Here is a 26,035-nt window from a genome sequence, read left to right as displayed (position 1 = left end):
CTAGCCAGTCACGAGGTGGAGATCGAGTACTCTGTTTCATCGAGATAGGAGACATATCCCCATGGGTGCTACTCACCCCAAACCCGATTTCCCACACGGGGTACTGATGAAGTCAACCTAAGCCACGGGCTGAGGACAATGTGTGACTCGTATCAGCAGGATTGTTGTCAGAAGCAGACTTTGCAGCCACACAAGACATGAAATACTCAAGCTACATCCATACTATACCAGCAAACGGCAACGGACAGACAGATACGGGCGAGAAACCCAGTTGGCAAGGGGTTTCGATTGCCAGCTAACTCACTATAGTCTTTGCTGATCATTGTCAGGCATGTTGGGTATTGAAAGCACAGAAAGCTTGCAAACGAGGGTAGAAGCCTTCGCGAGACCTAAGAATGTGTGAAAAGCGCTTGTGTGAGACGAGTATAGTATATAAGTCAAATCATTACATTGATCATTATATATGCCAGAAGCCACATGTCTATATGCAAATTGGTAGAGCGAGACACGTTTCTTATCCATAAGTACCGACTGTATTCCCAAGTCACGAGCGACTCAAGTCAAGAGGCAATTAGCCTCCGAACCTCCTGGCTGCAGTCGTAAACTATACAGTGCCCCGGGCATTTCCGATACTTGTCGTGTTGTATGCAGAATTCGAGGCAATCGTGTCATCGGGTGTTGTCTTTGGCTTTTCAGAGGTTCTTTTCGATTTTTTGACCACTGATCACACCCTTCACGAGGTTATGAGCAGCTCCAAGGACGTCATGAACTAGGCCATTCGACTCCGACGAGCCGCCGAGGGCCTCAGCAGAGTTTACTGCGGTAGGTGCAGGGCTAGGAGTGGGCGGGAGAGTGCTGGCCGCTGTAGATGCAGCACTGGAAGCAGGGCTCTCCGTTGAAGGCGAGTTATCGTCGGCAGTCTGCGCGGCACGAATGATATCGGCGCCCTTTGAGTTTGTCAGTGGAGTTCAATTGAGACATTGTGACCGCTGCGAATGGCCTCAAGATGGTAAAAGGGAGAGACGGGGGCTGGAGCGGAATCACGAACCTTTTCTGCTAGCGCATACACTACAGCCTGGATATGCGCGGAGGGGATCAGGGGAATGATAGCCGAGTTGACCACGCGGAGATTCTGCACTCCATAGACCTTAAGATTCGTATCCACCACACCACCGTTCTCCCGTGGCATCATGGCCGCTGTGCCGCAGGGGTGGAACTCTGTGCCAAGGCCGGCGTTGACAAATTGCTGCAGTTGTGCCTGGGTACCGGAAGTGAGGCTGGCTTCTGGGCTTGGCGACAGCTGCTGCATTGCGGCGGTCTGGACGAGCCGGGCATTCCACTCCAGGCCCATCACCATGACATCGCGATCGAAGGGGTGTGCACCGAACCGAGGGTCGATCTGAACTCCAGCTAGGATATCGGAAGAAGTAGGGCGGACGTAACCGCGCGAGAACGGCCGCTGGGATGCGACCTGGAGTGTACCAATAGAGTTTGCCATGATCTCAATGGCTCCCTCGTTAGACTGTCCGAGGGACTGCGTTAGGAGTGCATATTGCGCTGCGTAACCCCTGCGCAGCTCCTCTGTGTAATCTTCTGGGAGATAGGTGTTCGGGTCGGCATTATTGAGGTCGTTCACAGTTGCTTGCCACGAGTCCGTAAGCGAGGAGAGAGAGAGATAGGCGATAGACTCGATGAGGGTCGCCGTGAGAGGACCCGTTCTGTTGCTATAGTATTCATCATACGCAGTCTGCAGTGCGTCTCCCGTCAGGTCGCTGGCGGTGAATAGATTGGCATTGGTGTCTGCCGCGGATGTTATTCAAGTCATTCGCACCAAGAGGTTAATTTATTTACATAGTAATTTGGGGCCACTTACATTGATAGGAAGGGTCAACCATGCCATGATCATGGAGATTGTTGCCCACACCAGGCAGATCAACAATTGGAGTGATGCCTAGGCTTTGAAGCACCGAAGAAGGCCCAATGCCGGAAACCTGTAGTAGCGCAGGGCTCCAAATAGCGCCAGCAGCCAGGATAACTTCTCGTGTGGCAGTTGCATTCAGGGTGGTAGCTTGGTCGATGGCATTGACGAACTACAGAGAGTTAGTGCGGCTGTGCTACCAGCAGAATTTCGAGAGATGAATAATGAAAGTTGTGGGACGGGATATTGATGAGTCTCCATGCTACTTACTTGAACACCCTCCACAAGGGGGTCTGCTGATCCATCGCCCTGGTCGAAGATTAAGCGGGTCACTCTTTGCTCGATGGCAAGGTGGAGGTTTGTGCGGCTGATGGCACTATCCAGGTAAGCAGCACGGGCGTCACAGCGAGACTGGTTCGTGGCCGAGATGCTCGCGGGTGGAAGTGTGACACCAACGTTAATACCTCCTGAGGTATCATTCACTAGATCCAGACCAAGCTCAACGTTTCCTTGGACGAAATTATCTGTACCTATTAGTATAAACCCCCAAAAATTAAGCAGCAGGGGGTAACCCACTGAACTGGCTGTAGAAGTAATCAGGGTACGCTATTTGGACCGGTCCATTAGTACCATAGAGCGAGGTATCTGGTGACATAATCATCTGGCGCCCAGTAGTTCCGGGGAGATTGTCCGTAAATGTCTCGACCTGTCCAATATGAGCCTACAAAGATTCGAGGATAAAAGTGTCGAACGGCCTGCTTACTCTCTGGAAATACGGGAGCATATCGCTCCAGCCCCAATCATCATTGCCCAGGTCACGCCATGCGTCGTAATCTGCTTGAGTCCCACGTGTCCAGATCATGCCGTTAAGAATAGTGCCACCGCCGACGACATGACCTTGACTTAGGGGTCTTGGCTGGTTGTCTAAAGAGGATTGGGCGACAGTCGTCAGGTTCCAATCATATTGCGAACCTACTTCAGCGCCTATGTGTGAAGGAAAAGTCACTCCCTCTTCTCTTGAGTCCCTGAAGTTGTGATTAATGGACGTTGTCTGCGCCAAGCTGTCTGCGGCGACTTACATGCGGCCAGCTTCCAGAACGAGCACATGTACTGTGGCCATCGACTTAGCTGCTTTTCTAAACACGCGCAATGCGGAATAAGTCATACCATTGGCATCCTCGGTCAATCGATTCGCAAGGACAAGACCTGCCGGTCCGGCTCCTACAATGATGTAGTCATAGCTTGGCAGTAGGTTTTGCGGGAGCGTAGCTGGCTCCAGAAGAAGGCCATGCACCACGGTAAATAGACCCAAAAACGGCAATAAACCTGCCAAATTTGGAACTGGCATCGTGTCCGAGAAAGAGACTCCCCGACTCCGAGTTAAATGAATGTAATGGTCAAATGGGTTGTGTAGATTGTGCAAAGAACGACGGGTGGTTGGCGACGGCCGCAAGGAGTGTGATACGCAAAATGCGTGTACTGTAAAGAGTGACGAGGCTTAAGGGCCGTTACGTTGCGAAGTCAACGATGAAAGAATCGAAGATCTCGAAACCCAATATGAGCTCGGCACCTGGCCGAAAGACGTTGAAAAGCCCATCAGCGCCGTCGAATACCGATCGGCATGTAGGGCATACTAGCTGAGCTAGTTCCTGGCTAACGGCACCGTCGCTACGGGTTCGAGCAAACTTTGCCCTAAAAACCACTGAAACATGGGGACTAGCCACTTGTATAGCCCCTAAGACGTGGACCCGGGCAAGCCGTGTGCCGGTCTTCCAAGATTTTAAGCGGGAACTGCGGTACATCTCTGCAGCCTCGCCTGTATCGGTCGAGCAACCCGTGAGATCGGTTATCCGAGACAACCTGCCAGCCGCGTCAGTCCCTATCTACCCCTGAGGTGATCACAGATCCCTGTAAGGTCATTGCATTAGGCCATGACATCGCCAAACCGCCATGCGGTTTTCACTGACTTGGGGGGTGGCACAATCTACGACTAGTCACTGAACCACACATCCTTTAATGTGAGATTTTCAGAATATGAATGGGAAAACATTTAATTCTCGCCCTGCTTTGTTTCCTAGCTGGTAAGGTTTTCAACCTGATCTCTCAGACAGCCCTTTGTCTCCCGCGATGGGAGTACTGAATGGTGACATTATGATGCCTTATACATCTGCCGGTTTATCTGCCTGCGTTAGAAGAGTAGGTGATGTCTAAGCAGACCTTGGCAGACGTAGTGACCCATCCCGCTATCGCGGTGTAGGTAGAATAAGCAGCATCATTGCAAGTCGCGAAAATCCTTGTCCACAAGACAAAAAAAAATCCGAGGATGATCGTCGGCGCTGATGGGTCCTTTGACGATAGCGTCGATTGCCAGTGGGCGATTCAGGCACAAAGGCACTGTTTACTGGCGGAATCCTTGTCTCTGGAGGTGGACTACGTCATCCATTGAGATAAAGAGATTGTGCTATACCCTTTTTGACGGCGTGTTCTATTCAGACCATAAATAGAGTTTGCTAACCCCCAGAAGAATTATCTGGTGAGATCCATCGACGCGGAGCTCGAATACGGGATTGTTGACACATGGGGCGCATCCCTGTGAATTTTACGGAACACTCCCCAACGACGCCTAGTTGGGTGTCCTAGACGCCAGTTGAGGGCTTATCTTGCATAACGAAATGCAGTCACAAGCACCATCACCGCGGTTGAAAACCGGCAATAACCTCGTGGTCCTAGCAACCAGCAATTACAGCTCGGCGAAGCACCTAATCCGTGTGCTAGTCGATAACATGGTAAAGTATATAATTGTCCCTGATGAGGTACCAGACGGCTGGCAATTCAGGGCAAATGGTAGTCTGTCCAGTCTTCCTCCTATTCCTCGAGGAAACGGAAAGTATTACCGTCTGGAGCGAACAGGTGAGACGACATGTCCATTTTTCCCGCGAACTACTAATGTTCCTGAGGAAATTGACAGCATAACGGATCCAAACGTTCATCACGATATCCAAATCAACTACGCAGAACTTCAAAAGGTGCCTTCCCGAATTCAAAAATGGTCTGACAGTCATAACAAACACTTCACAGAAAGAACCACCGCTGTGACACACCCTTCTTTCAAGAACGACATGGTGATGCGCATTGTTGAGTTCCCCGAATCCTTGTGGAAACCAGAGGTAAATAGTCCTGGGGGCCGACGTCTGACACTCACAGAAAGGATGACAACGGAGTTCCTCATTCAACAAAGGGCCGCATCTAGAGGGCTTGCGCCCGAAATTACCGGGCTTGTTACCGAGGCTGGCAGGGGTATCATCGGCTTCTTGTCTGAGTTCGTTCATGATGGGAAATCTGTTAGTGACTACTGGACGTCTCACGGCAAGCAAGAGCTGGATGACCAAGATATCGAAGCATGCCTTCAGTTAGCCAAAGGTCTGGCTCGGCTTAATATTTATCACGGTGATCTCACGCCCAGCAACCTCATACGTCGAGATGATGGAACAGTCCTCGCAATTGACTTTGAATTCGCTACGGATTCTAGTAGTCTTAAAGATGGCTCTGCACGGCAGGAGGATGAGTTCAATGACCTTAGACTCATGTTGATCAGGAATACTCTAGCCTCTGGGGATTCCTCAAGTGATGAAGCTTTGCAGTAGCGAAGTAGTTGATTAAGAGGGTAGGCTTGTTCATACTAACTCTAGTTTTTTTGCTTTGTTTATCAATTTCTCTCTATCAGGCCCAAGCATGGTATATCACTAATCCACATGGGTCGTTCCATCGGGTATTAAAAATCGTTTACCAGCAGAGTTTAAGCAATCGGATTTTAGCTAATAATCACTGCAATTTAAACAGCAAGTAGTTGGAGGTCCCACTGTCATTATAGCGTGTGAATAAGACCTAGATGCTTGCAATATGTCTATGGACTCAGGCGAGCGAGACCTAGGACATGTTAGTTTGGCTCTATATTCTATTTTCACGACATAGAGGACGTCGACGTTGAGTATCGCTGCATTTAACAGATGGCCACTTACACAGAGCGATCTGATAGGAGAAGACTACCACGAGACGATTTCTGCGCAACTCATTGCCACTTTTCACTCAGCGTGATGATCTTCGCCAGTTGGGTTAGTTGCTTGCTGTTATCTTCGCTATCTTCACTGCCTACGCTCCTGGCAAAAACCCCATAACCTTACAAACCAAGGCGAAGATGCCAGCTCGTTCGCTGAGACGCCTCGGTAGCAGCTCAAGGGAGCGCTTCTTGTCCCTTTTGGTTCTTGGATTCAATCAGTTATGTACTTGATAATGTCATCAATCGTTATGCTCACAGGTTCTATTTAGGATTTATGGCAAGGACCGTAGTCCTGTGTACAGCAAAGGTTTGTGTGTTGGGTGTGTCGACTTGTCGGTGATTTGCCGATACCACCAGATCCCGAGCGTGGTCCAATCATCAGACGGTTCTGTTGCTGGGATGACTGGAAACATTCGATACACCACTTGCGTACGATGTAACCTTAACTGGCTTGTTGAATTTGTTACTAGGGAAGTGTTGCATGGTTCTAGATCATGTCTTCTACGTGGGTAGTATTTAAGTTGTAGTTGCCACGCTGACCACGAAACCGGTTTCGTAATTTCAACTGTCGGCAGTTTTCGAGCGATTACATATCACTGGTAGTCAGGACAGTTCAACAATCAAGTGTTTGCGACAGAAGAGACTGCATTATTCATGAGACAACTGTGTAAGTTGGTCTTCTAATGAAACACCCTCCCTCCTCCTGGACCCCACCAAGCGTCCACCACCGCTTCAAACCCCAGTGCAGCCCATGGCGTTCATAACCAAAACCCGACCGAACCGAGACGATGTTGTGCAAGATGAGGTGTAGCAATTCGCATACAGCGATACAGCGAAGTCGCTTATTTGCCGCAGCCGGAGCAGGAGCAGCTAGAGCCGCAGTTGCCTACGAGACAAGATCAAAGTCAGCATCGTGCGTGAGCCGTCAGCCGCCCGAGGCGGGGTAGTGCAGCGGGGTAGCCGTCGATGGGCCGGGGCAACTTACAGCTGGAAGCGCTGGAGCATCCGCATTCGCCCTTCATTTTGAATGGTTGGTGAGTCTAAAAGTGACTGGAGATGTGGCTTTAAGTGTGTTGATTGCTTAAGATGATCGAGTTGTGATCTGTTGCTTGATGGGAAAGGAAGATTCACGGGAGGTTGTAGGGTCCAACAGGACCCTTATATAACTGTAGCGCCCCCTCATCCGTCAGCCTCCACAAGCGGCGCGTGGCCAATCAGATCGCATGGAGACCCTGAGCGGTTTGTGCGTAGATGCGCGTTTTGTGCGTGGAATCGCCCCATCCTACTGCATCGGTACGTACCGTTGACTACCACATCATGCGCCCCGATCCCCGAGCCCGACAAGACGACGATGCTCCAGGGTCCCTTGCCCAGCTAGGACTAAAGATTCATCTGAGACCTGCGAACAACGAGTGAGCATTGGTGCATTGGTGCGTTTTTCGATCGTATCGATCGATACTGTGTACAGGTCTTTGTTCCCCCGGTGTGATTCAAGCGTTGCGCGGCAGCCGCCTTGCTAAGTTGGTTCCGATAAGCGACTAGTTAACTTGGCTGTCATGTGCAACGGAACTTGTCCTTTATCAGCGGGATACTATGTACACGTAGTTCAGTGCTGGGTTGCTCCTCACTACAGTCACTGTTCACTACTACAGACAAAACTGGTTCCCTGTGGTGCGTCTCACCTTACTACAGCCGGGGCGAGGCGGTACGGTCTGTTCTGTAAGTACATGGTCTCACAGTTTTGCCGCATGCCTGCGGGCTTTGTGCGTGAATATCAGCCAGGTGATCCAGGGCTACCTTTGTTTCGTCTTCGGCCGTGACGCCATGAGGCGCACAAAGCGCTCGCTGCAGCCTTCACGACGACGAAGGTGGTGGCGAATGAAACAGGAATCCCATCCAGGCTGCCAGCCCAGCTGTCAGCGCCAAACCCCCAAATGCCAGAGGTCACACACACAAGCCCCCGCTAGATCCATATCACGCTCGATTCTACAGATCATATCCGAAGCTGGGGGTTCGGGTCTCCGCTACCAGGTTCTAGCCCCGGGACCGGGAGCATCACACTGCAGTCGATGTCGGCTTTGATTCGATGGCCCGGCAGGCCGTGCATGACACCCCGGTCATGCGTTACATCGATGCGCCACTGATACCATTCGGTGGGGTTTCTGGAAGTCGGCATTGCCAAGAATGTCGGAGAAGACCGGCCGGGGATTACGGCGCATAACCGTCTCAACATTCGGTACATTCACGATCAACCGGTCTGGCGATGGCGACTCGGATCGATTGACGCGACTAGGGACCCCTAAGCCACGCTGCTTATATGCATTCTGTATAATACGTCCCATGCATTAGCTCCCTTACGGAGCAATCAGAGCCTACACGATGAAGCCACACCTCCGCGCTGTTTGAACATGATGTGAGATCATTCCCCGTGGTGACAGGTGCCTGTCTTCATTAGTTTGGTTGACACACGAAAGCTGCGTCTATACTTTGACTAGGCGATATTCATTGTTGTTCTATATCGGCGCCTCTTATGAATGTGATCCATGTTCTTACTGCCCGTCGTGACATTGTAGGACAGGAAGACTTTGCGGATTCTCATTCAATACGCAGTGTGTATGCAGTTCCGCTCCCCGGAACAGGGTTTGACTCCTAACTCGTATGGCAGCTCGGGCCCAACATGCCGTTAGTAATGCTTGAATCAAACATCTCCATACGCATGAGAACCACTTTTTCATCCAGACCGCAAAGGTCTACAGCGAACATGAGTCCTCCGATTTGGACTATCTGCCCTGCCTCAATATCGCTCGTTTCGATGAGGTGCATCGCTGCGACAGGCGCTATGCATTTTGAGGTCTTAGAATCGTTAGGATGACCCAACGGCCTCCACTGACAATACCGGCAATCTAACCCAATTCCAATCTCAAAAGGACATCGCTTATGATGGGAAACTTTTTTAACGTTTGATTCGCCTCTTTTTCTCGCCTTGCGGGTTTTCAGTCTCTTGGTTTTTTTTGTTCTGCTGTCTTGCTTATGGGCATAGAATAAATCTTTCACCCTCTCGATTTCCTCTTCTATGCGGCGTCTAAAGATTGACCATGGAATGTCCAATTGGAGCTTCTCTCGAGTCTTCTTTATTCGGGCTTTGGCTTCTTTGACTTGTTTCGACTCTTTCTTAGCCACATTCGGCTTCTCCATTGCACATTTCTTAACTCCCCGATGTGGCTGTATTCTTGTTGGTCTTCGCGAGTCGGTCTTGCCCGTATCCGACGCGCATGTCTCTGAGATGCGAGCTTCTGCGCGAGCCAGTTTTCCACATTCGATTGAATAATACACGAGACATTCATGTAAAAAGTGCTTAACGCAATAGGCCTGATTAGGAAGTGGAGGCCAAGCGCGCGCTTGATCCAAGTCCCATTGTGAGGCCGGAGAAATCGCAATTTCGTCGTCAATGACCGCTGCCAGGCATCCATAAGGGTCTCGTGGTAGATTAATACCGTCAACAATTGACTCAGAATTCCGTTTCCTAACTTTACTTGTTGAAATCGAAATTGCGCCTGCCATTTTGTTGAAATGAACAACGAACCAGGCAATTTGGAGGATGAAGCGATCGATTTGACCATGTCGGCGGCCAAAGTTGAAATGCTGCACACCAAAACGACACGCAGATAACAAAGAAACCTCCCAGTGCACTGAATGCGGTGTGTATCATTGCCCAATCTCAACAAAGACAACCTGGCCCAAGTTGTTTGAAATTAGACATGAAGCTTATGTAATAACGAAAAGCGTGACGATGGGCATGTTGCGCAATGAGGACAGACGACTTCAAACGAACTCATTGCTGCTAAAGATAATATCGCACAAGACATGACCTGAAGCCAACTCAGAAGACATGCTATTGAACCAAAATAAACTGCTCCTTGTCCTGGGGGCATATATTGATGAAATACCTAGCTTTCTTCGAGCATGTTGATGCCAAGTTTGGGAAACAGCTCCACGCAACCGACGTACTAACGAAGTCAGCGACCGGTCTTTTGACGGTGGAAATCACACAATCGCAGCCTCATAGTTGTTATAGTACGAAGTTCATTCATAGAACGAATGCATATAGCCTCATAGTTGGAATCAAAGATGGACCCGATGTTACTTCTCTCCGTTTATTCAGGGGCCGGGAAAGTCACAAGTCATATGATGTGTCGAGCCTGGCCGGAATTCACAAGATCGAAAGGATGCACTGATCAAGTGATATGCAACTTGAAAGTCAAACCGCGTATCTTAGAAACGTCGCTGACAGCATACAACAATGACATTAGTGCTTCCTACATGCTCTTTTCAATGCTCTCATTGAATCCATTGACCCACTACCGCTTTCTTGGACCATTCCGGTGGGATCTCAGCCATTCACAACTGTCCTCAGGGTCAGTGGAAGCGTTGCGTCAGCATGAACCATCACGGTGATTGGTCTCTCTTTGCAGCAAAAAGGGAAAAACCAACCTAATCACGCTACAGATACCGTATGGCCTCCAAGTGTATTCCTTGCTGTTTAAGATGCACAAATTAGGTTAGCTCATTTATTGATTGGATTATGACTAGATTTCCCGTCTGGCAGTCACGAAAGTAAAGTGGTAAATCTCAACAATTCCATGATTGCGCAAAAAACATTACCTTGAGTCTATGAAACGAAGAAGGCTCTACGAGCAGCCACACTTACCTTAATATACTTAATCCAGCGAATGTCTTGAAAAGCTATTACTGGCTATCCAGGGAATAGAATGTAGCCTCGGACGAACCCCAAAACTTCTTCACGTACCACGACAGTGCGTTGTCCAGGGTACAAGGCCACACCGTCAACCTCATTATTGTCACCTTTTATCAAGAACTACTAGCTAGGGCAAGGATCTGCAAGAGAACCGCAAGGAGACGGGAATCAAGGGGAGATACCCTCATATTCAACATCAAATACTCGAATTCTACGGCGCACCATATGTAAGGGATCGTTCTTAAACTGATTCACTGAAAAATCGCCTGGCTCCACGAAATCTGACCAGTTCCATAAGAACAGCATGTCGTCGCGTTGGAAAGCCGGCGCCATCGACTCGGTCACAACGCAAATTACATAGCTGGTGAGCTTGTGAGTACCCAAAGTCCCCTCCAATGCATGAAGGTGGTACTAAGTGAAAGTAGCACAGTAAGTGTATCTGATAGGGGGAGACAAATATACGGGTTGTTTGGCTTGGTGATGCGCTTGGCCTACGAGTCTTCATCCTTGGCATGGAGGGGAAGCACCTGTAAATAAACCCAGCGTCGTTGAATCACGGGATGGGGAGAACATTTAAGGGGCGGTACGCTGATCCTCATAAGGCGCGCGGCAGTGCAGATGTTGATGTCTGCATGCTGGCGGCACAGTTAGCAGGGGGGACAGGATTCGTGGCTTCGCAAGTGGGAGCCAAGGAGCCAACAACCTTATTGTTCCCCTTGAAATGGACTCTACACAGATCAATTCGGACCCAAGATTACCATATTACGTCACAGCTGTGGGTTCGGAAATTTGTCATGCAGACCCATAACTATTGAGGTGGCCATTGCAACTAGTGTGCGGTTCCTTCAACATAGTTTTGTTTCCTGCACATTTTGATATCGGTTGCCTCTCAAAATTTGTCTTAACACGGAACTCAACCAAATTTGAGCTTAACTGAATCTAAAATGGAAATCGACTTACAATCCCCGAGTCCACCTGTGAATATGCTGCAGGACTATGTGTCCTCGGAAGAAACATCATTAACAATTCATTGCCACGACCAGACCTTCAAGAATGTAACTGTTCTTGGAAAAGACGGGCATCCAATTTTCAAGGTTGAGGGCACCACCTGGGGTACTTCATGGAGCTGGCGGCGCAAGCTCATCGACAGCGCTGGCCACCACGTCTGTGACTTCCGCCACAACAGTTTTGACATCAAGAACGGCTGGACAGTCGAAGGCCCGAGCGGCCAGAAGATCGTCTCATTGGTTCACACAGCTTTCCTGAAGAAGGGACATGCTGCCGTCACGGCTACGGTGCGCACTACAGCTGGAGAGGATGTCTCTGTCGAGATGTCACCGAGAGACCGCGCAGCGCTCTTGGTTACGATTGAAGTCGGTGGCTCTACAATTGCATCGATTACTAAGATTGCAGACAATCGTTATGTATTTGGAGACCCGCGGGACCGGAGTGTGTGGAACGTGAACGTTGCTGCGGGAGTCGATCTCAGCCTGGTAAGTTTGCAAACCAGTGTTTATCAGGCTATGAATTCTCCGTTCACCTTCTTACAATTCTCTAGGTCATGATAATGGCGATGTGTCGTGCAGAGATGGGACACGTCTGGAAGGATTAACTCATTTTCATGTGCATAAACTAAAGGGAGCTGTTCTGCATAACTTCAATGTTGGCTAGGTCGCGAAAGGATTGCAGTCGTTACGGTGTCAAACTCAATCACACACAGGAGACATGAATTTTCGTTCTCTAAGAGGCCAATTAGATAAAACGACGATCGTAATGCAGGAGAAATATACGTATCCGTGAAGGGTAAGATCCCCCTACAGAAGACATTTGGTCTGCTAAGATAGTGGCACCTGTTTCTGTTTATAGCTCATATATGTGCCTCCACGACGGAGGCGCTTATGAGGAATTACTGATACCGACCTGTCCAATAGTGGAGTGATTTCAATCCTTCGGAAGGACCCGTAGGTCGTTTCTAGGAGTTGCAATCCTAAACTACAACATTATCTTTATAGGGCATTTACGACACAGTATGCGGGACAATTTAGGGCTGTGATTGACGTGAATCGTTTCGCGAGTTAGGATCTATCTTTATGACTATTGAAACTCTGGAGCTAGTGAAGTGCTTCAGCAAGTAAATGATAAGCAGGTGAGTTGAAGATTTCATCAACTTCTAATCTTGATGTGTGGAAATGAATTCCTTCGTCGCATCGACTCCTATGAATCTATCATGACCAATCAGTATTCTTCGTTTATGTAACAGCCTGCGTCACGTACACGCATAGAAGTATTTCCGCAAACTCGTCCACGTCTTTGCCCTTTCCATGCTCTAGAAATTTCTCAAATGAGTAATTAGAAATGATGTAATGCGAGCTGCTTTTCCACATGCGATCGAATTCGGAAGGTGAGCCGGCCTCCCATAGAGCACGGGCAAGTGTCCAGCGATGAATGTAAGCCCAGGGTCCAGGGTCGTCTGCGTCTATGTCAATCATGGCTCAGAGTATAAGAGATGAAATTTGTAACCTTCTTCCTCAGGCTCCTTCATAGTTTCGTAGAGAGTAATGACTGAGTATGCTATCACAATGGTCCTCCGTACAGACTCAGCGAACACCCATTGCTGGAAACAGGCGAGTTAGTAAGCCTTTCCCTGGGCCAAGGTTATGAAGAATTGTGAGAAGGGAAAAAGAGAATCACCCACTTCCCACTCCCTTGGCGGCTGGGTACGAGTCGCACTACTCTCTAGTTGGGCCAACTCTCCCAAGTTATCACGCATATTGCATAGTTCAGACAGCCATGTCTGAAGCAGAGGCATATCCTTTTCGCCTTGAGCCCGCATGGTGATATTCCCATCAAATAGACGGATTGTCTGATACATGAATAGTGTTTGAGTTCGAGCAAGCTTCTCAATGGGTGCTGCGAAGTTACGACCGGCTTCCACATTGATGAGCTCGCGTACGACGCCATGGATCGCTCGCATTACCATGGGTGTGTTTGCCGGCGTGCGGTTCGCGTAGAGCACGCTGGTGGTGAAGCATGATAGCATACACTGAGGTGTGTAGTCTTTGTACAAGCATCGGTGCAAGAAAGGTGTGGCGCTCGTCCTTGCCATTTCTGCCGTGAATTCTTTGACGCGGTTGGTAATGTAGTATAATGATGACTTCGGATCATAGAGATACCATGGTTCCATTTGATCCTGTACTCTGTCAGCCTTTTCCTCATTATGCGAACTGTCCCGGTCTTTGGCCAAGACAGTTGATCCATTCTAACTTACACAGAAAGACTCCATCTTTTGGTACGATTTGACAATCTCTTCGTCCACTGGGGTGCTTGGGTGTTCAGTGAAAAGACCCTCATGCGTTGGGACAAGCCATTGATCAGGCGCCGTCCCATGATCGTTATTAATAAAGTCTACATAACTATCCATTAGGATATCACCGCCCCCAGAAGTCACTGTGGCTGGCTGAGCTGTGGTTTCATCTACTATCGGCGGCTGAGCATCTGTAGACATGCTTCCAAAATAGTCCACATCGAGTGGCAGGCTAGGTATAAAGCTAGAAGCTGTGGGGCTTCCCAATGAAACGACGTCCGTGTATGGTGTATGCTGGGTTCTTTGCGTGTCGTGGTGACTTGGCGCCTTGGGCTTGCTGTAGCTGCAGGAGATCTTCTTCTCCGAGCAGCGAGAACATGCTGGCGTCCGCCTGTCACATCGTCTTTTCGTCTGAACACAGTTGTTGCAGTTTTTCTGCCTTGATGCAGGCATGGCACGTCCTGCGGATATCTCCATTGTGCTTCGTGTTGCAATACGGGATGCCAAACTTCAGTGCGCGGAGAGCTTGGTGGTGGAGATCGAAAGAGGACTCATGTCAGCCGTAAGAAAGTCCGCAACTCCGCCGCCAAGTCCGCCAAACTCCACTAGCCAAAGTCATCAAGTTGAGAAGTGTTCCGTAATATGGTGCCTCGAGACAGGTATCAATGTAACTTTAGAACCCGTATACCTGAGTCCAGGAGAGCGTCGGCCAATGGATTTAGCGAATTTACAAAGCAACATTAGAGTTGTAGAAATTTGAGACCGGTCTAGCCTACTTTGCGTTGACTTGGCCAGCATTACGTTCTGCCGTTTGGTTGCCTGCCATAGCGTGCATATCCCCAAGCCACGGAGGACCCTCCACCACTGTAAATAGCCGGAAGCTCCAACTGCACGTACGAATTGCCCCCCTTACGGGAAATCACGCCTTTTTGAACTGTATTGTCCTCCATGACTCCACCTTCAGTCAACACCTGAAACAAGCTACAAAGATGTAACCTGCAGCGACATTGGAGGTCGAAAGCAGGGCGCTTCTGGGCGGTTCAAATGGTGAATGCGACTTATGGCCCAATGGTCCCAAGGGAACTAGAGAAGTTGGAGGATCAATTAGTGGGATCCGACTCAAATCGGGCGGTGCCCATTGGCAAGCTCCTTCTACCATGCCTGATTGGATGGAGGACGCCAAAGATTGCGCTTGAGCTCCGACAGGGGCTCTGAAGTCGAAGGATGGACGCTAGCCGAGAGTCCTCATCAGCACTTGAGACCGCCATCACTTTTCCTCTAATCCATAAAGACCTGTTATAAGAGCATGACTGCGGTGACACACGCCGTCGCACGCACAATGAGCTCGCCGGCGACTGTCGCTGTTATTGGTGCTGGTGAGTGAGCCGCCTACAGCGCCCGCCGCAGGGATGCATGTTTGACGCAAGTCTGACAGCCGCTAGGGTCCAGTGGACTGTCCATGCTCAAGACACTGCGAGAAGATGGCTTCAGAGTCACCTGTTATGAGCGAAGGACGCAAGTCGGTGGCCTTTGGGCTTACACTGACGACAAGTCAATGACCACAGCCTTGAAATGTAAGTCTAGGTCACAATCCACTAGACTGCAGTATCTAAGCTCAGCATAGCCACCGTTGCCAACATCAGCAAGTATACTTGCGGAATGTCGGACTTCCCTATGCCCGACAGTACGTTTATCTACTATTTCGAGGATGGAAAATTTCGTCTATATACTAAAGCCTTCAAGAGTATCCTCACCACTTGAACCAGTGGGAGTTCCAGGAGTATATGGAACTCTATGCAAACCATTTTGACCTGCTAAAGGACATCATCTTTGGTGCTTCTTTGAAACAGGTCACTAGGAACCAAAATGACACTAAGTGGATTGTGGAACTCGAAATAGGAGGGGAGCCCCATTTTAAGGAGTTTGATAAGGTAGCTTTCACCCATGGCTATCAAACCAAAGCAGTGACGCCAGATCTCCCAGACCGGACGAAGTTTGAAGGCGTTCTGATTCATACTCAACAGTACAGATCGTAAGTACAATTCAATAAAATGGGTATCCAAGTTACTGACGTTCTTAGTGCCGACGAGTTCAGGGGGAAGAAAGTTGTGGTTGTAGGAATTGGCAGCACCGCTGGCGACGTAGTTGAAGAGTTACTACCTGTGGCATCCACAGTGTACGCTTCACATCGGCGAGGCATAGTCATTTTCCCACGATGGCGGAATGGCACACCGGGAGATCTCATGATCAGCTGGCGACGGCGGCAGATCAATAGCTTTCTGCAGAAGAACTTTCCAAACGCTGCCAAATGGCTAGCCGACAAAGCTTTGGGTTTCATATTGCATCAGACATGGGGCCGGCTCGACCCCACCTGGCGTCTCCAGCCGTACCCATCGGCCGTCTTGTCATTGCCAGCGTCTTCAGAAACTATCATTCCAGCCCTCAAGAATGGTACCCTGACTTCCTTGCATGGATTGAAGCGATTCGTTGGCCCAAAGGCAATCGAATTTGACGATGGAACCATCATTGACGATGTGGATGCCGTTATTTGTGCGACAGGCTACTCTGCGGACTTCAACGTCGCGCCTTTCCTGGAGAGAAGCAGACCTGCTAACTATGGTGGCGAGGACTTGGTTAGACTGTGGATGAATATGTTCCCTCCAAAATACGCTGATTCGATATGTCTGCTGTGCTACTCAGCCTATGGCAAGAATAACGGTTTCTCTTTCTCTGACGTATCATCCATGGCGGTAAGCAATGTTTGGCGAGGAGTCCATCCCTTGCCGCCGCTCCCAGATATGGAGAATGCCATTGATGCACACCACGATTGGGTTGCATCGCGATGGAGGATGGACGACAAGATTGATGTCTCTATGGTTAAGCAGTACCAGTTTCAAGGGTTTATTCATGAAGCAGCGGGTACAGGCATGGACAACTTGGGATGGGGATGGAAAGGGTGGAAGTTTTGGTTCAAGGATCCGAAGCTATACTATCTGATGAACGATGGAGTCGAAACTGCGCACGCCTTCAGGTTCTTCGAGACGGGAAAACGGAAGACATGGCCTGGGGCCAGAGATGCTATCATACACATGAATGAGGCTGTGAAGATATTCCCATTAAAGGAGAAGAGTCAATAAATGTAGACATAGTTCAGTTCCTCTTTTCAGTCCCTCTGGCCAACGTGCAGTTGTCCATCGGTCCCGAGGTCCTCTAACCAGGCCTGCAAATCTGCAGCAACACCTTCTACGAGCGCGTCCTCAACAACTTTGCTCTGCCAACTACAACAAATGACCAAATCCTTGCCCTTGACAGCAATAGGACTGAACACAATTGCCGGGCCAAGAGCAGCCGAGCTCTGAGAGAATAGCGCTCGGTCGATGATCCAGTCTTCCTGCTTTTCAGATGCATCCTCTCTCGATGCCACTGTAGCGTCAATCACGCCAATGTTACTAAACTCCCATGACACTGCTCGAGGCTTCTTTGCCTCGTCCTTCATGTAAGTTCTCCAATCGGTCACCAATTTCGCTAACCCCACAGTGTCATTTCGTGGTCCCCTTTCAAGCTTTTTAGAAATATCATGCCTGAACTCTTTTGCCACAGACCATATTATGGCCTCAAAACTTCCATCCACATCGGCATCGGTCTTTGACTGGATGAAATGCTGTCGCAGCTTTTCCACAATGGTCTTGTCGAACCTAGAAGAGAAATAGGTAACGAAGTTTCCAATGGTCCTGTCAGGCCTGAACTCCGAGTCAACTCCTGGAGATGGAGTCATAAATCTACGCAAGTCGATTGGGGTACCAGACTCAAAAGCCTGTGCCTTCTCTTTAGGTATCCGTTTGGCCATGGAGGCGAGAGTGAGGCCGTGCAGTAAACCGGTTAATGTCGTTTCTCTATGGCGACACAATTGAAGCACGTTTTTCAACTCTGTGTTTTGGATCGTAACCAGACATAGTCGCGTTTGGTTTGAACTGACTTCGAACGGTGCCCAAGATGCTGCGTAAGGATTGGCCGGGACTAAAGACGGCGGACGAAAGGCTCTCCAGCCCTCAGACACTATGAAGCCAGCCGACAAAGGGAATTTGATGAGTTTTTCCAGGGGAGGCGTGAATTGGAGCGATTTAGGGAGTTGAAGTACATGCTCGTTCAGGTCGATAATACCTGTTTCAGAGGGTGCGACATTGAGTTTCTCAAGCAGGGTTTGATGGAAGATCTTTCCGCTCATCCCATCAGCTATTGCATGGTTCCACACGAATAACACGTCCAGCGAAGTCAGATCCGACGACTCCAGGACAATGATTCTCCATGATGGGCGTCTCTCCAAATCCGGGAAGCGAGTGTCGTGCTTCTTCTCCAGAATGCGGCATACAACCTCGTCGTACTTCTCAGATGGCTCTACCCTCTGCCACTGGACCTCCTTGCCCAAATCAATCGAGTTGAGTTTCACCCACAAGGGTTTTCTGGATCCTTCATTGGCTATCCCTGCTTGCAGGAATGGATGGTGTAAGATGACTAGAGCAAGGGCCCTCTCGAAGACGTCCCTCAAAGTTGAACCTCGGAGGTGGAGGTCTGAACCCGAGGCACGTGGAATCGCATACCGGCAGGTCACTCCACATGCATAGTAGTATCCACGCAGATGCTGCACCGACTGGAAACCTTCTCTTGACGATGTCAGCTTCTTGTAGCAGGAAAGGGGATCATGTCACTAACACGGAACCGAGCCGCCGGAGGACATTGGGTTTTTTCGTGTCGGAGGCCTTGCCAGCCCTGAAGCAAGACATGTTGAACTTGGTATTGAATGCACTATGGAAACAGACGATCTCTAAGTTGTCCTCTCGGACGCAGATTATATGGCATGTTACAAAGAAACACATAGACCATCACGAGGTTTGCGCACGGAAATGGACCCACTAGGGAAAGGACAAATTATCGGGGCCGTCGGCCTCCGCAATGGCTGGGGTAGAACACGAAGGATCCTAGCACAAAACCCGATTACGGTTAGGCACCAGCTGATGCATGAACTGCTTCAGGGCAAAACTGCTAATAAGGTCGAAGCCATAGCAAGCAGGGCGGACTTGCGATCCCTGCATAGTCTGTAAGGGGTAAAAGCGTAATCGTATGTTGGTTGCTGGCGCCGTTTGGAGTCGGCAGCCGAATGCGAGGCCCACTTCGCGCATCAGGCTCTGTGATTGCAATAGAAAGGCTGTGATTGGGCATTTCTAGAACTGTCATAAAGACTGGAAGCAAACACAAAGCTAGGCAAATTCGCGTTAACTAGCTCTGTATAAAATCTCGGCTCGTGTGTTGTGCGACGCGCATAAACTGGAAAACTGCAGCTGTAGGTGGATCGAGACGGGTAGAACAGAGCGGTCTTCTTATATATCTACACGACACCATCCATGCCAAGTCTAATCCGATGCCGTTCTCCCCGATCTTCGCAGACCAGCCTGGTCTCGCCTGACATTGACTTTTTCTTGAAAATTCCGAGACGAAGTATATATATATCCTGTAGAGTGAGGTGCAACGAAGAGATGGCGGAAGTTCCCATTGCTTCGCAAGTCCAGAGTACAGCAATTCTCTATTTAGTGAATCCATCTACATCCATCAAGAAGGACCAGGCCAAAGCGACCAGTGCCGTCGTGACGAGGTAAAACCACCAGACCATGCCCACTACTCCCTCATGAACACCCATAGCGAACACCCAGCCGCCGAGAGCCGGCCCAACCGCACGTGCCAGGCTAGCCAACATGTTACCGGCTCCATGAATGGTTCCCAAACATGTTTTCTGAGGTGCCGACTCGGTCAAGAGAATGACCGTGCTCGGAATAGCCATCGTCCGAGCCATAATCTGGGCACATACTACGAGGCCAAGGAAGATCCATCGCGCGTCGTGATCTCCAGCCACGAGTGACAGGTAAGGTGCAGCTGCGTATGTTATCGGGAAAAGCACCAGCGCTATCCGGAACACACCCAGTGTCCCCCACCGTGCCTGCATCCGGGGATATATGAACAGCTGTAGGAATATACCACATACTCCAAATACGGACAGCCATATACCGATCGTGGCGGATCGAAGGCCTAAACCACCACTGAAAGCAAATAGTGTTGCCTCGCTGTTGTCCGAAGGGGGGCTGCTCAAGTAAACCGGGAAAATGTGCATGAAAGTGCTGTTGTGTAGAGGCAAGAGTCCAAATGACAGCATAGCAGAAATCACCTTGCGGTCCAGGATATCTCCGAGTGATGGCTCAGGCTTCATAGAGCCTTTCTCCCCATGAGACAACCTGACGATGGTTTGTGCTCCATCTGGCAGGAGTCTTTCCTCCGACCCATCGACTATCGTGTAATCCTCTTCGGCTCTGTATGGTGAAGTGCCACCGAGGAAGCGGCCTATCATACGTCCGATTCGGAGTCCATAGTCGCTATAGCCTTCTTTGCCTGGCAGGGTCTCGCGCAACCCGAAGAATGCTGCAACGAGTGCCACTGTCAAGAACATCGCATTCATGAAAGCCGGCAGCGCGTACGGATATGTAAGCGTCCATTCAACGCCATCGGAGTGTTTATTAGTGTTAAAAACCCCAGATGGACCGAAGAGCCACGGCAAGTTGGTTGCAGGCTCGGCGAGGAAGCCGCCTAGCGCGAGGCTGGCAACCATACCAGAATTGAACACCAATGGCAAAAGCAAGAATGCCTTGGTCTGGTACTTGCGCTCCCGGACTATCTCTGCCGTCACCGTTCTCATGATGCCCACATTGCCATTGGCAAGCCCAGCAACTATCCTACAGAAGAGCAAGGCACCGAAGGATCTAGACAACCCGAAGCCGACATTCGCCACAGTGGACGCAAGCAACCCTATAAGGATGGATAACCTCCGGCCACGTGCGTCGGACAGTCGGCCCCATGGTAAACTAACGGCAAACTGGGCCAGGGGAAAGGCTGCGACGAGCAGGCCAGAGTACTCGGAGACGCGTGCAGCGGTGGCATCGGGCGTCTCGTCATTGTCAGTGGGCAGCGTGGACCGAACAAGGTAGAAAATGTACGGTAGTAGGCAGACGTTGGACAAAGGCTCCGAGAACCGGCATAACGCTAGGATGAACAACTGGTCCTTGTTCGGCAAGTCTCTCCATCGCACGCGCCGGGCGCTGACTGGTGGTCGCTCTGCCGTGTCTGTCTCACCCCCACACTGGGTGTCTGTCGCCGTAGCGGTGCAAGCTGACCTGTCACGTAAGAATCCCTGTCGGCATGTGTGTCTCAATTGCTCACCTGTGGCCCCAGTTTCCAAAGCGTCGGTAGCTTGATGTCTCATGGTTCGTCTCCCATTTTCCGTGCGCTAGGGTCGGCACGTCCCTTGATAGTAGTAAACTCAATGATGAGGTCTGTCCATCTGTGGAACGCGATGCGATCTGGGGCTTCAGGGAGTTTTATGAGTTCCTCGGAGCTTAGCTGGCCGACATTGGCCCATGGTTGGCCTAATCGACATGGTATGAACAAGCTACCACCTTACCTTACAGTACATTATCACATCTCTTATTAACCATTCCAATCAACCAGACAATGCTTAAACGGCGCCGTCCTCCCTCATCTGGAACCCACGTAAGACTCCCCAAGCTTGGCCGAATCAACTTTACCCGCACTTACCCGGCAGATTTGTTCTCGCAGCCCTAGCTGCTCGTCCCACAGTGGGTGAGCTGGAGCGTGCACCTCCAAGGTTGTCTGCATGTTCATCACACCCGCAGGACACCGTGAAATTGCGGAGAAGTCGCCTCTGCCCGCGCAGAGTGGTGCGGGGATTAAGCATGGGGGAGCACATGGTCGCCAGAGTGGCGGGAGACACGATTCCATAGGAACGGATTGGCCTTAGCAATCGCAGAACTCGGGCTCAGGTTTCGATAGTCCGGAGCTTGTGGCGCTTGAGATGTTTCTTTTTTGGAATATATGCACGGCGGGCTGCCAGGTCGTAGCTGAGCTGCAGGCCGATGAGGCCATGATTTAATGCTTCTGTGGTCCCAATACCCACTGTTGCAGTGTCATCTTGCACTTGGACTCTCGGATTTGACTTCATTCTTATATGTCTGTGCCTTGACGGATCATCATGGCAACCTTGACTAAGTCCGTGGTCAGACTTCATTTGCTGTGTATTTTCTTTGCTGTTGGGTCCTTCGTCTGGGGGTAAGTGGTTCCCGCTGCAACCTCTCGCCTTCTCCGCACGGCATTACTAGGACACCCTACTCAGATGTTAACCTGGTGATGATTAGCTACCATGTTGGTGTTCTATCTTCGGTCCTTGTTCACCCTGGATTTGTTGCCGCTTTGGGCAAACCCACTGCAGCACAGAAAGGTGTAATAACAGCCATATACTACTTGGGAACATGGACTGGCTACATTTTCATCTCCCACCCGGCGGCCGACTATTTCGGAAGACGTTTTGCTGCACTGATGGGCACAGCCACGGTTGCGGTAGGAACTGCTTTTGAGGCTGGCGCAACAGCCCCCGGCGCATACGCGATGATGATTATTGGGCGCATCATTAGTGGAATCGGAGTTTCTATTATCTCTACATCAGTGCCTCTCTATCAAAGGTATGGCTGTGTTTCCGGTGTCAGTAAGCTTTTCTACTAAGACAACCTCAGTGAAGTTGCGCCCGCTGCCCAGCGGGGAAAGTATGTCGTGTTAAATCACATTGGATTTGTCGCGGGTCTGGCTGCTGGCTTCTGGTTCGTATCGCGAAAATCCATGTTATGAAAGTTCTCTAATTTTCCTTACCACGGCTCCTAGGGTTGGCTATGGAGTGACATTTTGGCAGAGCACGCCTCATGATGTCTATGTCTCGTGGCGATTCTCCATCGCCATTGTTCTAATCCCTTGTCTTATATTTGGCACGGGACTTCCATTCCTTCCAGAGACGTATGTATCACGGTTCCCTTTTCGTAGTTCTTCATACTGAGCTACTTCACAGGCCGCGCTGGCTCGTAGAGCATGGCCATTACCATCGGGCACAGCGTTCCCTCCACTGGCTCCGTGAGGGCAGTTACACCAACTCCGAAATGGAAGCCGAGCTCAATAAAATCCAGGACGCTGTGGAAGAACACAAATCATCAACACTAAATTGGCTATCCCTATTCAAGGAGAGAGATCTCTTCAATCGCCTTTGGCGGGCATCGCTGTTGCAGTTCATGGCTCAAATGTGTGGGGCCACAGCGATGAAGTACTACCTACCCACATTGCTCGGGAAACTAGGGGTTTCTACTCGGGTTACACTTCTGATCGGTGGCATCGAATCCACAGCGAAAATTGGGATGACGGTTATCGAAATGCTGATCATCGACGTGGTGGGCCGAAGAACGACTTTAGTTGCTGGATGTGCAGCAATGAGTGCTGGAATGCTTGTAGGTATCCCTCCACTCAGCATGCAGTTCCTTTAACTTACCGTTATTAAGATCAATGGTGCACTCGGCGAAGCATTCCCTGATAACCAAAACAAGACTGCAGATGTTGTCTGTATCGTCTTTATCTTTGTCTATGCTATAGGATATTCTATGGGTTTCGGACCCGCTGCATGGGTTTATGGCTCAGAAGTTTGTTGCCAATCCTCGTCGTCAATTCGGATATGTTACTGACGCACTGGTAGATCTTTCCCACATCAGTCCGAGCAAGAGGTCTTAACTTTTCTGCTTCTGGTGGAGCTATCGGGTCGATAATAGTCGCACAGGTCTGGCCGGTGGGTATTGATCAGATTGGGTCACGTATCTACTTCTTTTTCTTTGCAGTAAACGTTGTATGCGTCCCAGTAAGTTCCATATGCCCATTAATTCCTCTTCTCATGCACTAAGTCAACTGATCAACCTGCAAGATTATTTACCTATTTTATCCGGAAACACGTGGGCGCGCACTTGAAGATATGGATGTCTTGTTCTCCAAGAGCGTTATTCGGCGAAACAGCAACCTGAGCGAAGAACATGAAGACACAGCAGCACCAAAGCCCGCAGCTCATGCTGTATGGTCGACCTAGGTTAGGGAAAGTCTGAGTATTTCTATAAACACTGGTTGGGAGTACTCTTTCGAATGATTGAAAGCATCTTCGTCACAGGTTGATGTCAAACGCACTAGACATGACACCGGTACGAACCGAACTGTCGTCCATACGTTTCCGTGACCTTGTGGAAGAATCTTCAATAATAATCACAATAGTCATCCAGCCTCTGCTGATCGAATCTGAAACGATATATATGATGCCATTGCTGCTAAATTCAAATTTGCCCCCTCCTCAGGTTAAACGTGTCATATATCCTCTTGCCTGGCTCGTCGTCTATCAATGCAACCCACATGAATGATTTCAATATGATCTTCACTTCATTCCATGTCTCCACTTGGCATCTGCGAGCACTTTCATGCCAGTACTCTCCTACCCATGTTTCATCTGATAAGTCAAATACAGCTAAGGCACCCGTCATCAATAGCCAAAGCATCATTTGAGAAGAAGCTGCGCTCTCAGGTTTGAGACTCTCGATACAGTTCTTGAATGTGAAGCGAAATTCATGGTAAGGTGATTTAATGTCTTGCCATTGCACGAAGACGTGATAAGAGAAAGCCAGTAATCCTTGGCGTAGAGTTTCGTTGGTCGAGCCGAACGGGAATGCCTTTTTGAGCAGACGATACATCACCGCAGTCATAGTTTCATGAATTATTTCCAGGCGAATCGGACGCTGGACTTCTGCCCCGAGGTTGACAAGGAAGCAGAAGTTTTTCATGACTCTCCATGCTGTTGCCAACCCACTATCCACATCTTGGAAAGGTTCATCATTGTTGTGGGCATCCAAAATTGTGTCAGAAGCTGGGAGCAGCTTTTGAGGATATGGGATCACCGGTTCTGAGGATTGAGAGAAAATAAAAGGCATTGATGCGTTGAGTAACGCGATCGCAATATCGCATCTATAAGAAATCAGTACCTCACACTGAGGAGCCCGTGTCTCTGCTATCACTCACTTCAATATCTCTGTAAACATGCTCTTGCCTTTTAACGCTGTTATACCTCCTCTCAGATCCACCATTTTGCGGATGGCTTCCATATGCTGTTTTGAAGTACGATAGTCACCATTGAAATGTGCGGCAGTAGCCAATTTCACCACCACTCCAATGGTGGAATCCGAAATCTTGATTTGGTCGTCCGGGCCCGAAAGCCTTTCTTGAAGAATTTCCAGTCCTTTCTGAAAATGCAGCATAGAGGTTAAATTCTCAGTGTACATGTGACGGCGTAAGACTTTCTCAATAAACTCTTCAACAGCGAACACTGATATATGAAGAGCAGCGGCATCTGATCCAATAATGTGCAGCCATCCCTGTTTTTCTGGTTGGTACCCAATTGCTGCAATGAGGGGTGAGATGATCTTCGTGGCAATCGGTGAAACTGTAGGTCCAGGGCGTTAGTCAATTAATGACAGAGAACTTTACTAATATACCTTTAGTTAAGCTTAGAAGAGCTGATGGTTCTATGCTATCGGCCAGCGTAAGGAAAGAGACATCCGAACCAAAGTGGCTAGGTGCTACTGCTTGGTAAATCTCGGCTACTTCACCAAGTTCGACACGCGCAGCATTGATGCGGCCAGTGATTGCACCCATACTGGATGCGTCTCTGGCTTTGTGGGAAAGAGCCTTTTTGGATCTCTTCCCTCGCATCACGTGGCTTCGGATTAGTTTCCTGGTGGCCGGATCAGCTCGTTCGATGTTCGATGTCACAATGAAAGGTATTTCAGTTGACAAAGATCTCCCATAGTCTCCGGGTGAGGCCATTTTGGCAGTCTTGGCTCTTGAGATTGTTAACCCGAGTCGGTAAGGGCACAGGAGTGAGCGGTTTTGCTGGTTATATGATGCAAGGAAGTTGAATTCTCGGTCAGCTGGGACTGCCAAGACATCCTTTGTTTGCCATTTCAGGTATAGCGCCTGCACATTAGCAAGGATACTAGGATTTAGAGACATCATCCTCAACTAATATTTGTCATCCCTCTT

General features: G+C 49.6%; 9 protein-coding genes across 9 annotated transcripts; 4 read left to right on the top strand and 5 right to left on the bottom strand.

The window, feature by feature from the left end:
* Positions 1–692: 692 nt before the first annotated feature.
* Positions 693–3,266, bottom strand: JN550_012404 (uncharacterized protein; the record flags this gene model as incomplete). Its single annotated transcript, XM_049310876.1, has 8 exons — positions 693–947; positions 1,049–1,800; positions 1,874–2,090; positions 2,189–2,442; positions 2,495–2,624; positions 2,682–2,943; positions 2,998–3,028; positions 3,086–3,266. The coding sequence occupies 8 exons, from the start codon at positions 3,264–3,266 to the stop codon at positions 693–695; spliced, it is 2,082 nt and encodes a 693-aa protein (XP_049165636.1).
* Positions 3,267–4,590: 1,324 nt separating this feature from the next.
* JN550_012403 (uncharacterized protein) lies at positions 4,591–5,562 on the top strand (the record flags this gene model as incomplete). Its single annotated transcript, XM_049310875.1, has 1 exon — positions 4,591–5,562. The coding sequence occupies one exon, from the start codon at positions 4,591–4,593 to the stop codon at positions 5,560–5,562; it is 972 nt and encodes a 323-aa protein (XP_049165635.1).
* Positions 5,563–11,714: 6,152 nt separating this feature from the next.
* JN550_012402 (uncharacterized protein) lies at positions 11,715–12,343 on the top strand (the record flags this gene model as incomplete). The annotated part of the gene is made up of 2 exons (XM_049310874.1): positions 11,715–12,224; positions 12,290–12,343. The coding sequence occupies 2 exons, from the start codon at positions 11,715–11,717 to the stop codon at positions 12,341–12,343; spliced, it is 564 nt and encodes a 187-aa protein (XP_049165634.1).
* Positions 12,344–12,901: 558 nt separating this feature from the next.
* Positions 12,902–14,512, bottom strand: JN550_012401 (uncharacterized protein; the record flags this gene model as incomplete). Its single annotated transcript, XM_049310873.1, has 5 exons — positions 12,902–12,953; positions 13,006–13,201; positions 13,252–13,345; positions 13,427–13,921; positions 14,000–14,512. 5 exons carry the CDS (start codon positions 14,510–14,512, stop codon positions 12,902–12,904), a joined length of 1,350 nt encoding a protein of 449 aa, XP_049165633.1.
* Positions 14,513–15,374: 862 nt separating this feature from the next.
* On the top strand, positions 15,375–17,172 carry JN550_012400 (uncharacterized protein; the record flags this gene model as incomplete). Its single annotated transcript, XM_049310872.1, has 5 exons — positions 15,375–15,411; positions 15,478–15,609; positions 15,660–15,719; positions 15,779–16,067; positions 16,116–17,172. 5 exons carry the CDS (start codon positions 15,375–15,377, stop codon positions 17,170–17,172), a joined length of 1,575 nt encoding a protein of 524 aa, XP_049165632.1.
* Positions 17,173–17,198: 26 nt separating this feature from the next.
* JN550_012399 (uncharacterized protein) lies at positions 17,199–18,816 on the bottom strand (the record flags this gene model as incomplete). The annotated part of the gene is made up of 2 exons (XM_049310871.1): positions 17,199–18,696; positions 18,746–18,816. The coding sequence occupies 2 exons, from the start codon at positions 18,814–18,816 to the stop codon at positions 17,199–17,201; spliced, it is 1,569 nt and encodes a 522-aa protein (XP_049165631.1).
* A 797-nt stretch (positions 18,817–19,613) lies between these two features.
* JN550_012398 (uncharacterized protein) lies at positions 19,614–21,338 on the bottom strand (the record flags this gene model as incomplete). Its single annotated transcript, XM_049310870.1, has 1 exon — positions 19,614–21,338. The coding sequence occupies one exon, from the start codon at positions 21,336–21,338 to the stop codon at positions 19,614–19,616; it is 1,725 nt and encodes a 574-aa protein (XP_049165630.1).
* Positions 21,339–22,124: 786 nt separating this feature from the next.
* Positions 22,125–24,041, top strand: JN550_012397 (uncharacterized protein; the record flags this gene model as incomplete). Its single annotated transcript, XM_049310869.1, has 8 exons — positions 22,125–22,201; positions 22,288–22,611; positions 22,663–22,746; positions 22,808–22,936; positions 22,989–23,418; positions 23,470–23,607; positions 23,661–23,819; positions 23,883–24,041. 8 exons carry the CDS (start codon positions 22,125–22,127, stop codon positions 24,039–24,041), a joined length of 1,500 nt encoding a protein of 499 aa, XP_049165629.1.
* A 238-nt stretch (positions 24,042–24,279) lies between these two features.
* JN550_012396 (uncharacterized protein) lies at positions 24,280–25,819 on the bottom strand (the record flags this gene model as incomplete). Its single annotated transcript, XM_049310868.1, has 3 exons — positions 24,280–24,961; positions 25,016–25,436; positions 25,489–25,819. The coding sequence occupies 3 exons, from the start codon at positions 25,817–25,819 to the stop codon at positions 24,280–24,282; spliced, it is 1,434 nt and encodes a 477-aa protein (XP_049165628.1).
* Between the last annotated feature and the right edge of the window lie 216 nt (positions 25,820–26,035).

This window comes from Neoarthrinium moseri (genome assembly GCF_022829205.1).
Source record: "Neoarthrinium moseri strain CBS 164.80 chromosome Unknown scaffold85_Wmoseri_CBS_16480, whole genome shotgun sequence".
Lineage (NCBI taxonomy): Eukaryota > Fungi > Ascomycota > Sordariomycetes > Amphisphaeriales > Apiosporaceae > Neoarthrinium > Neoarthrinium moseri.
Note: the sequence above shows the minus strand (reverse complement) of the source record. Positions and strands in the feature narration are given on the sequence as shown.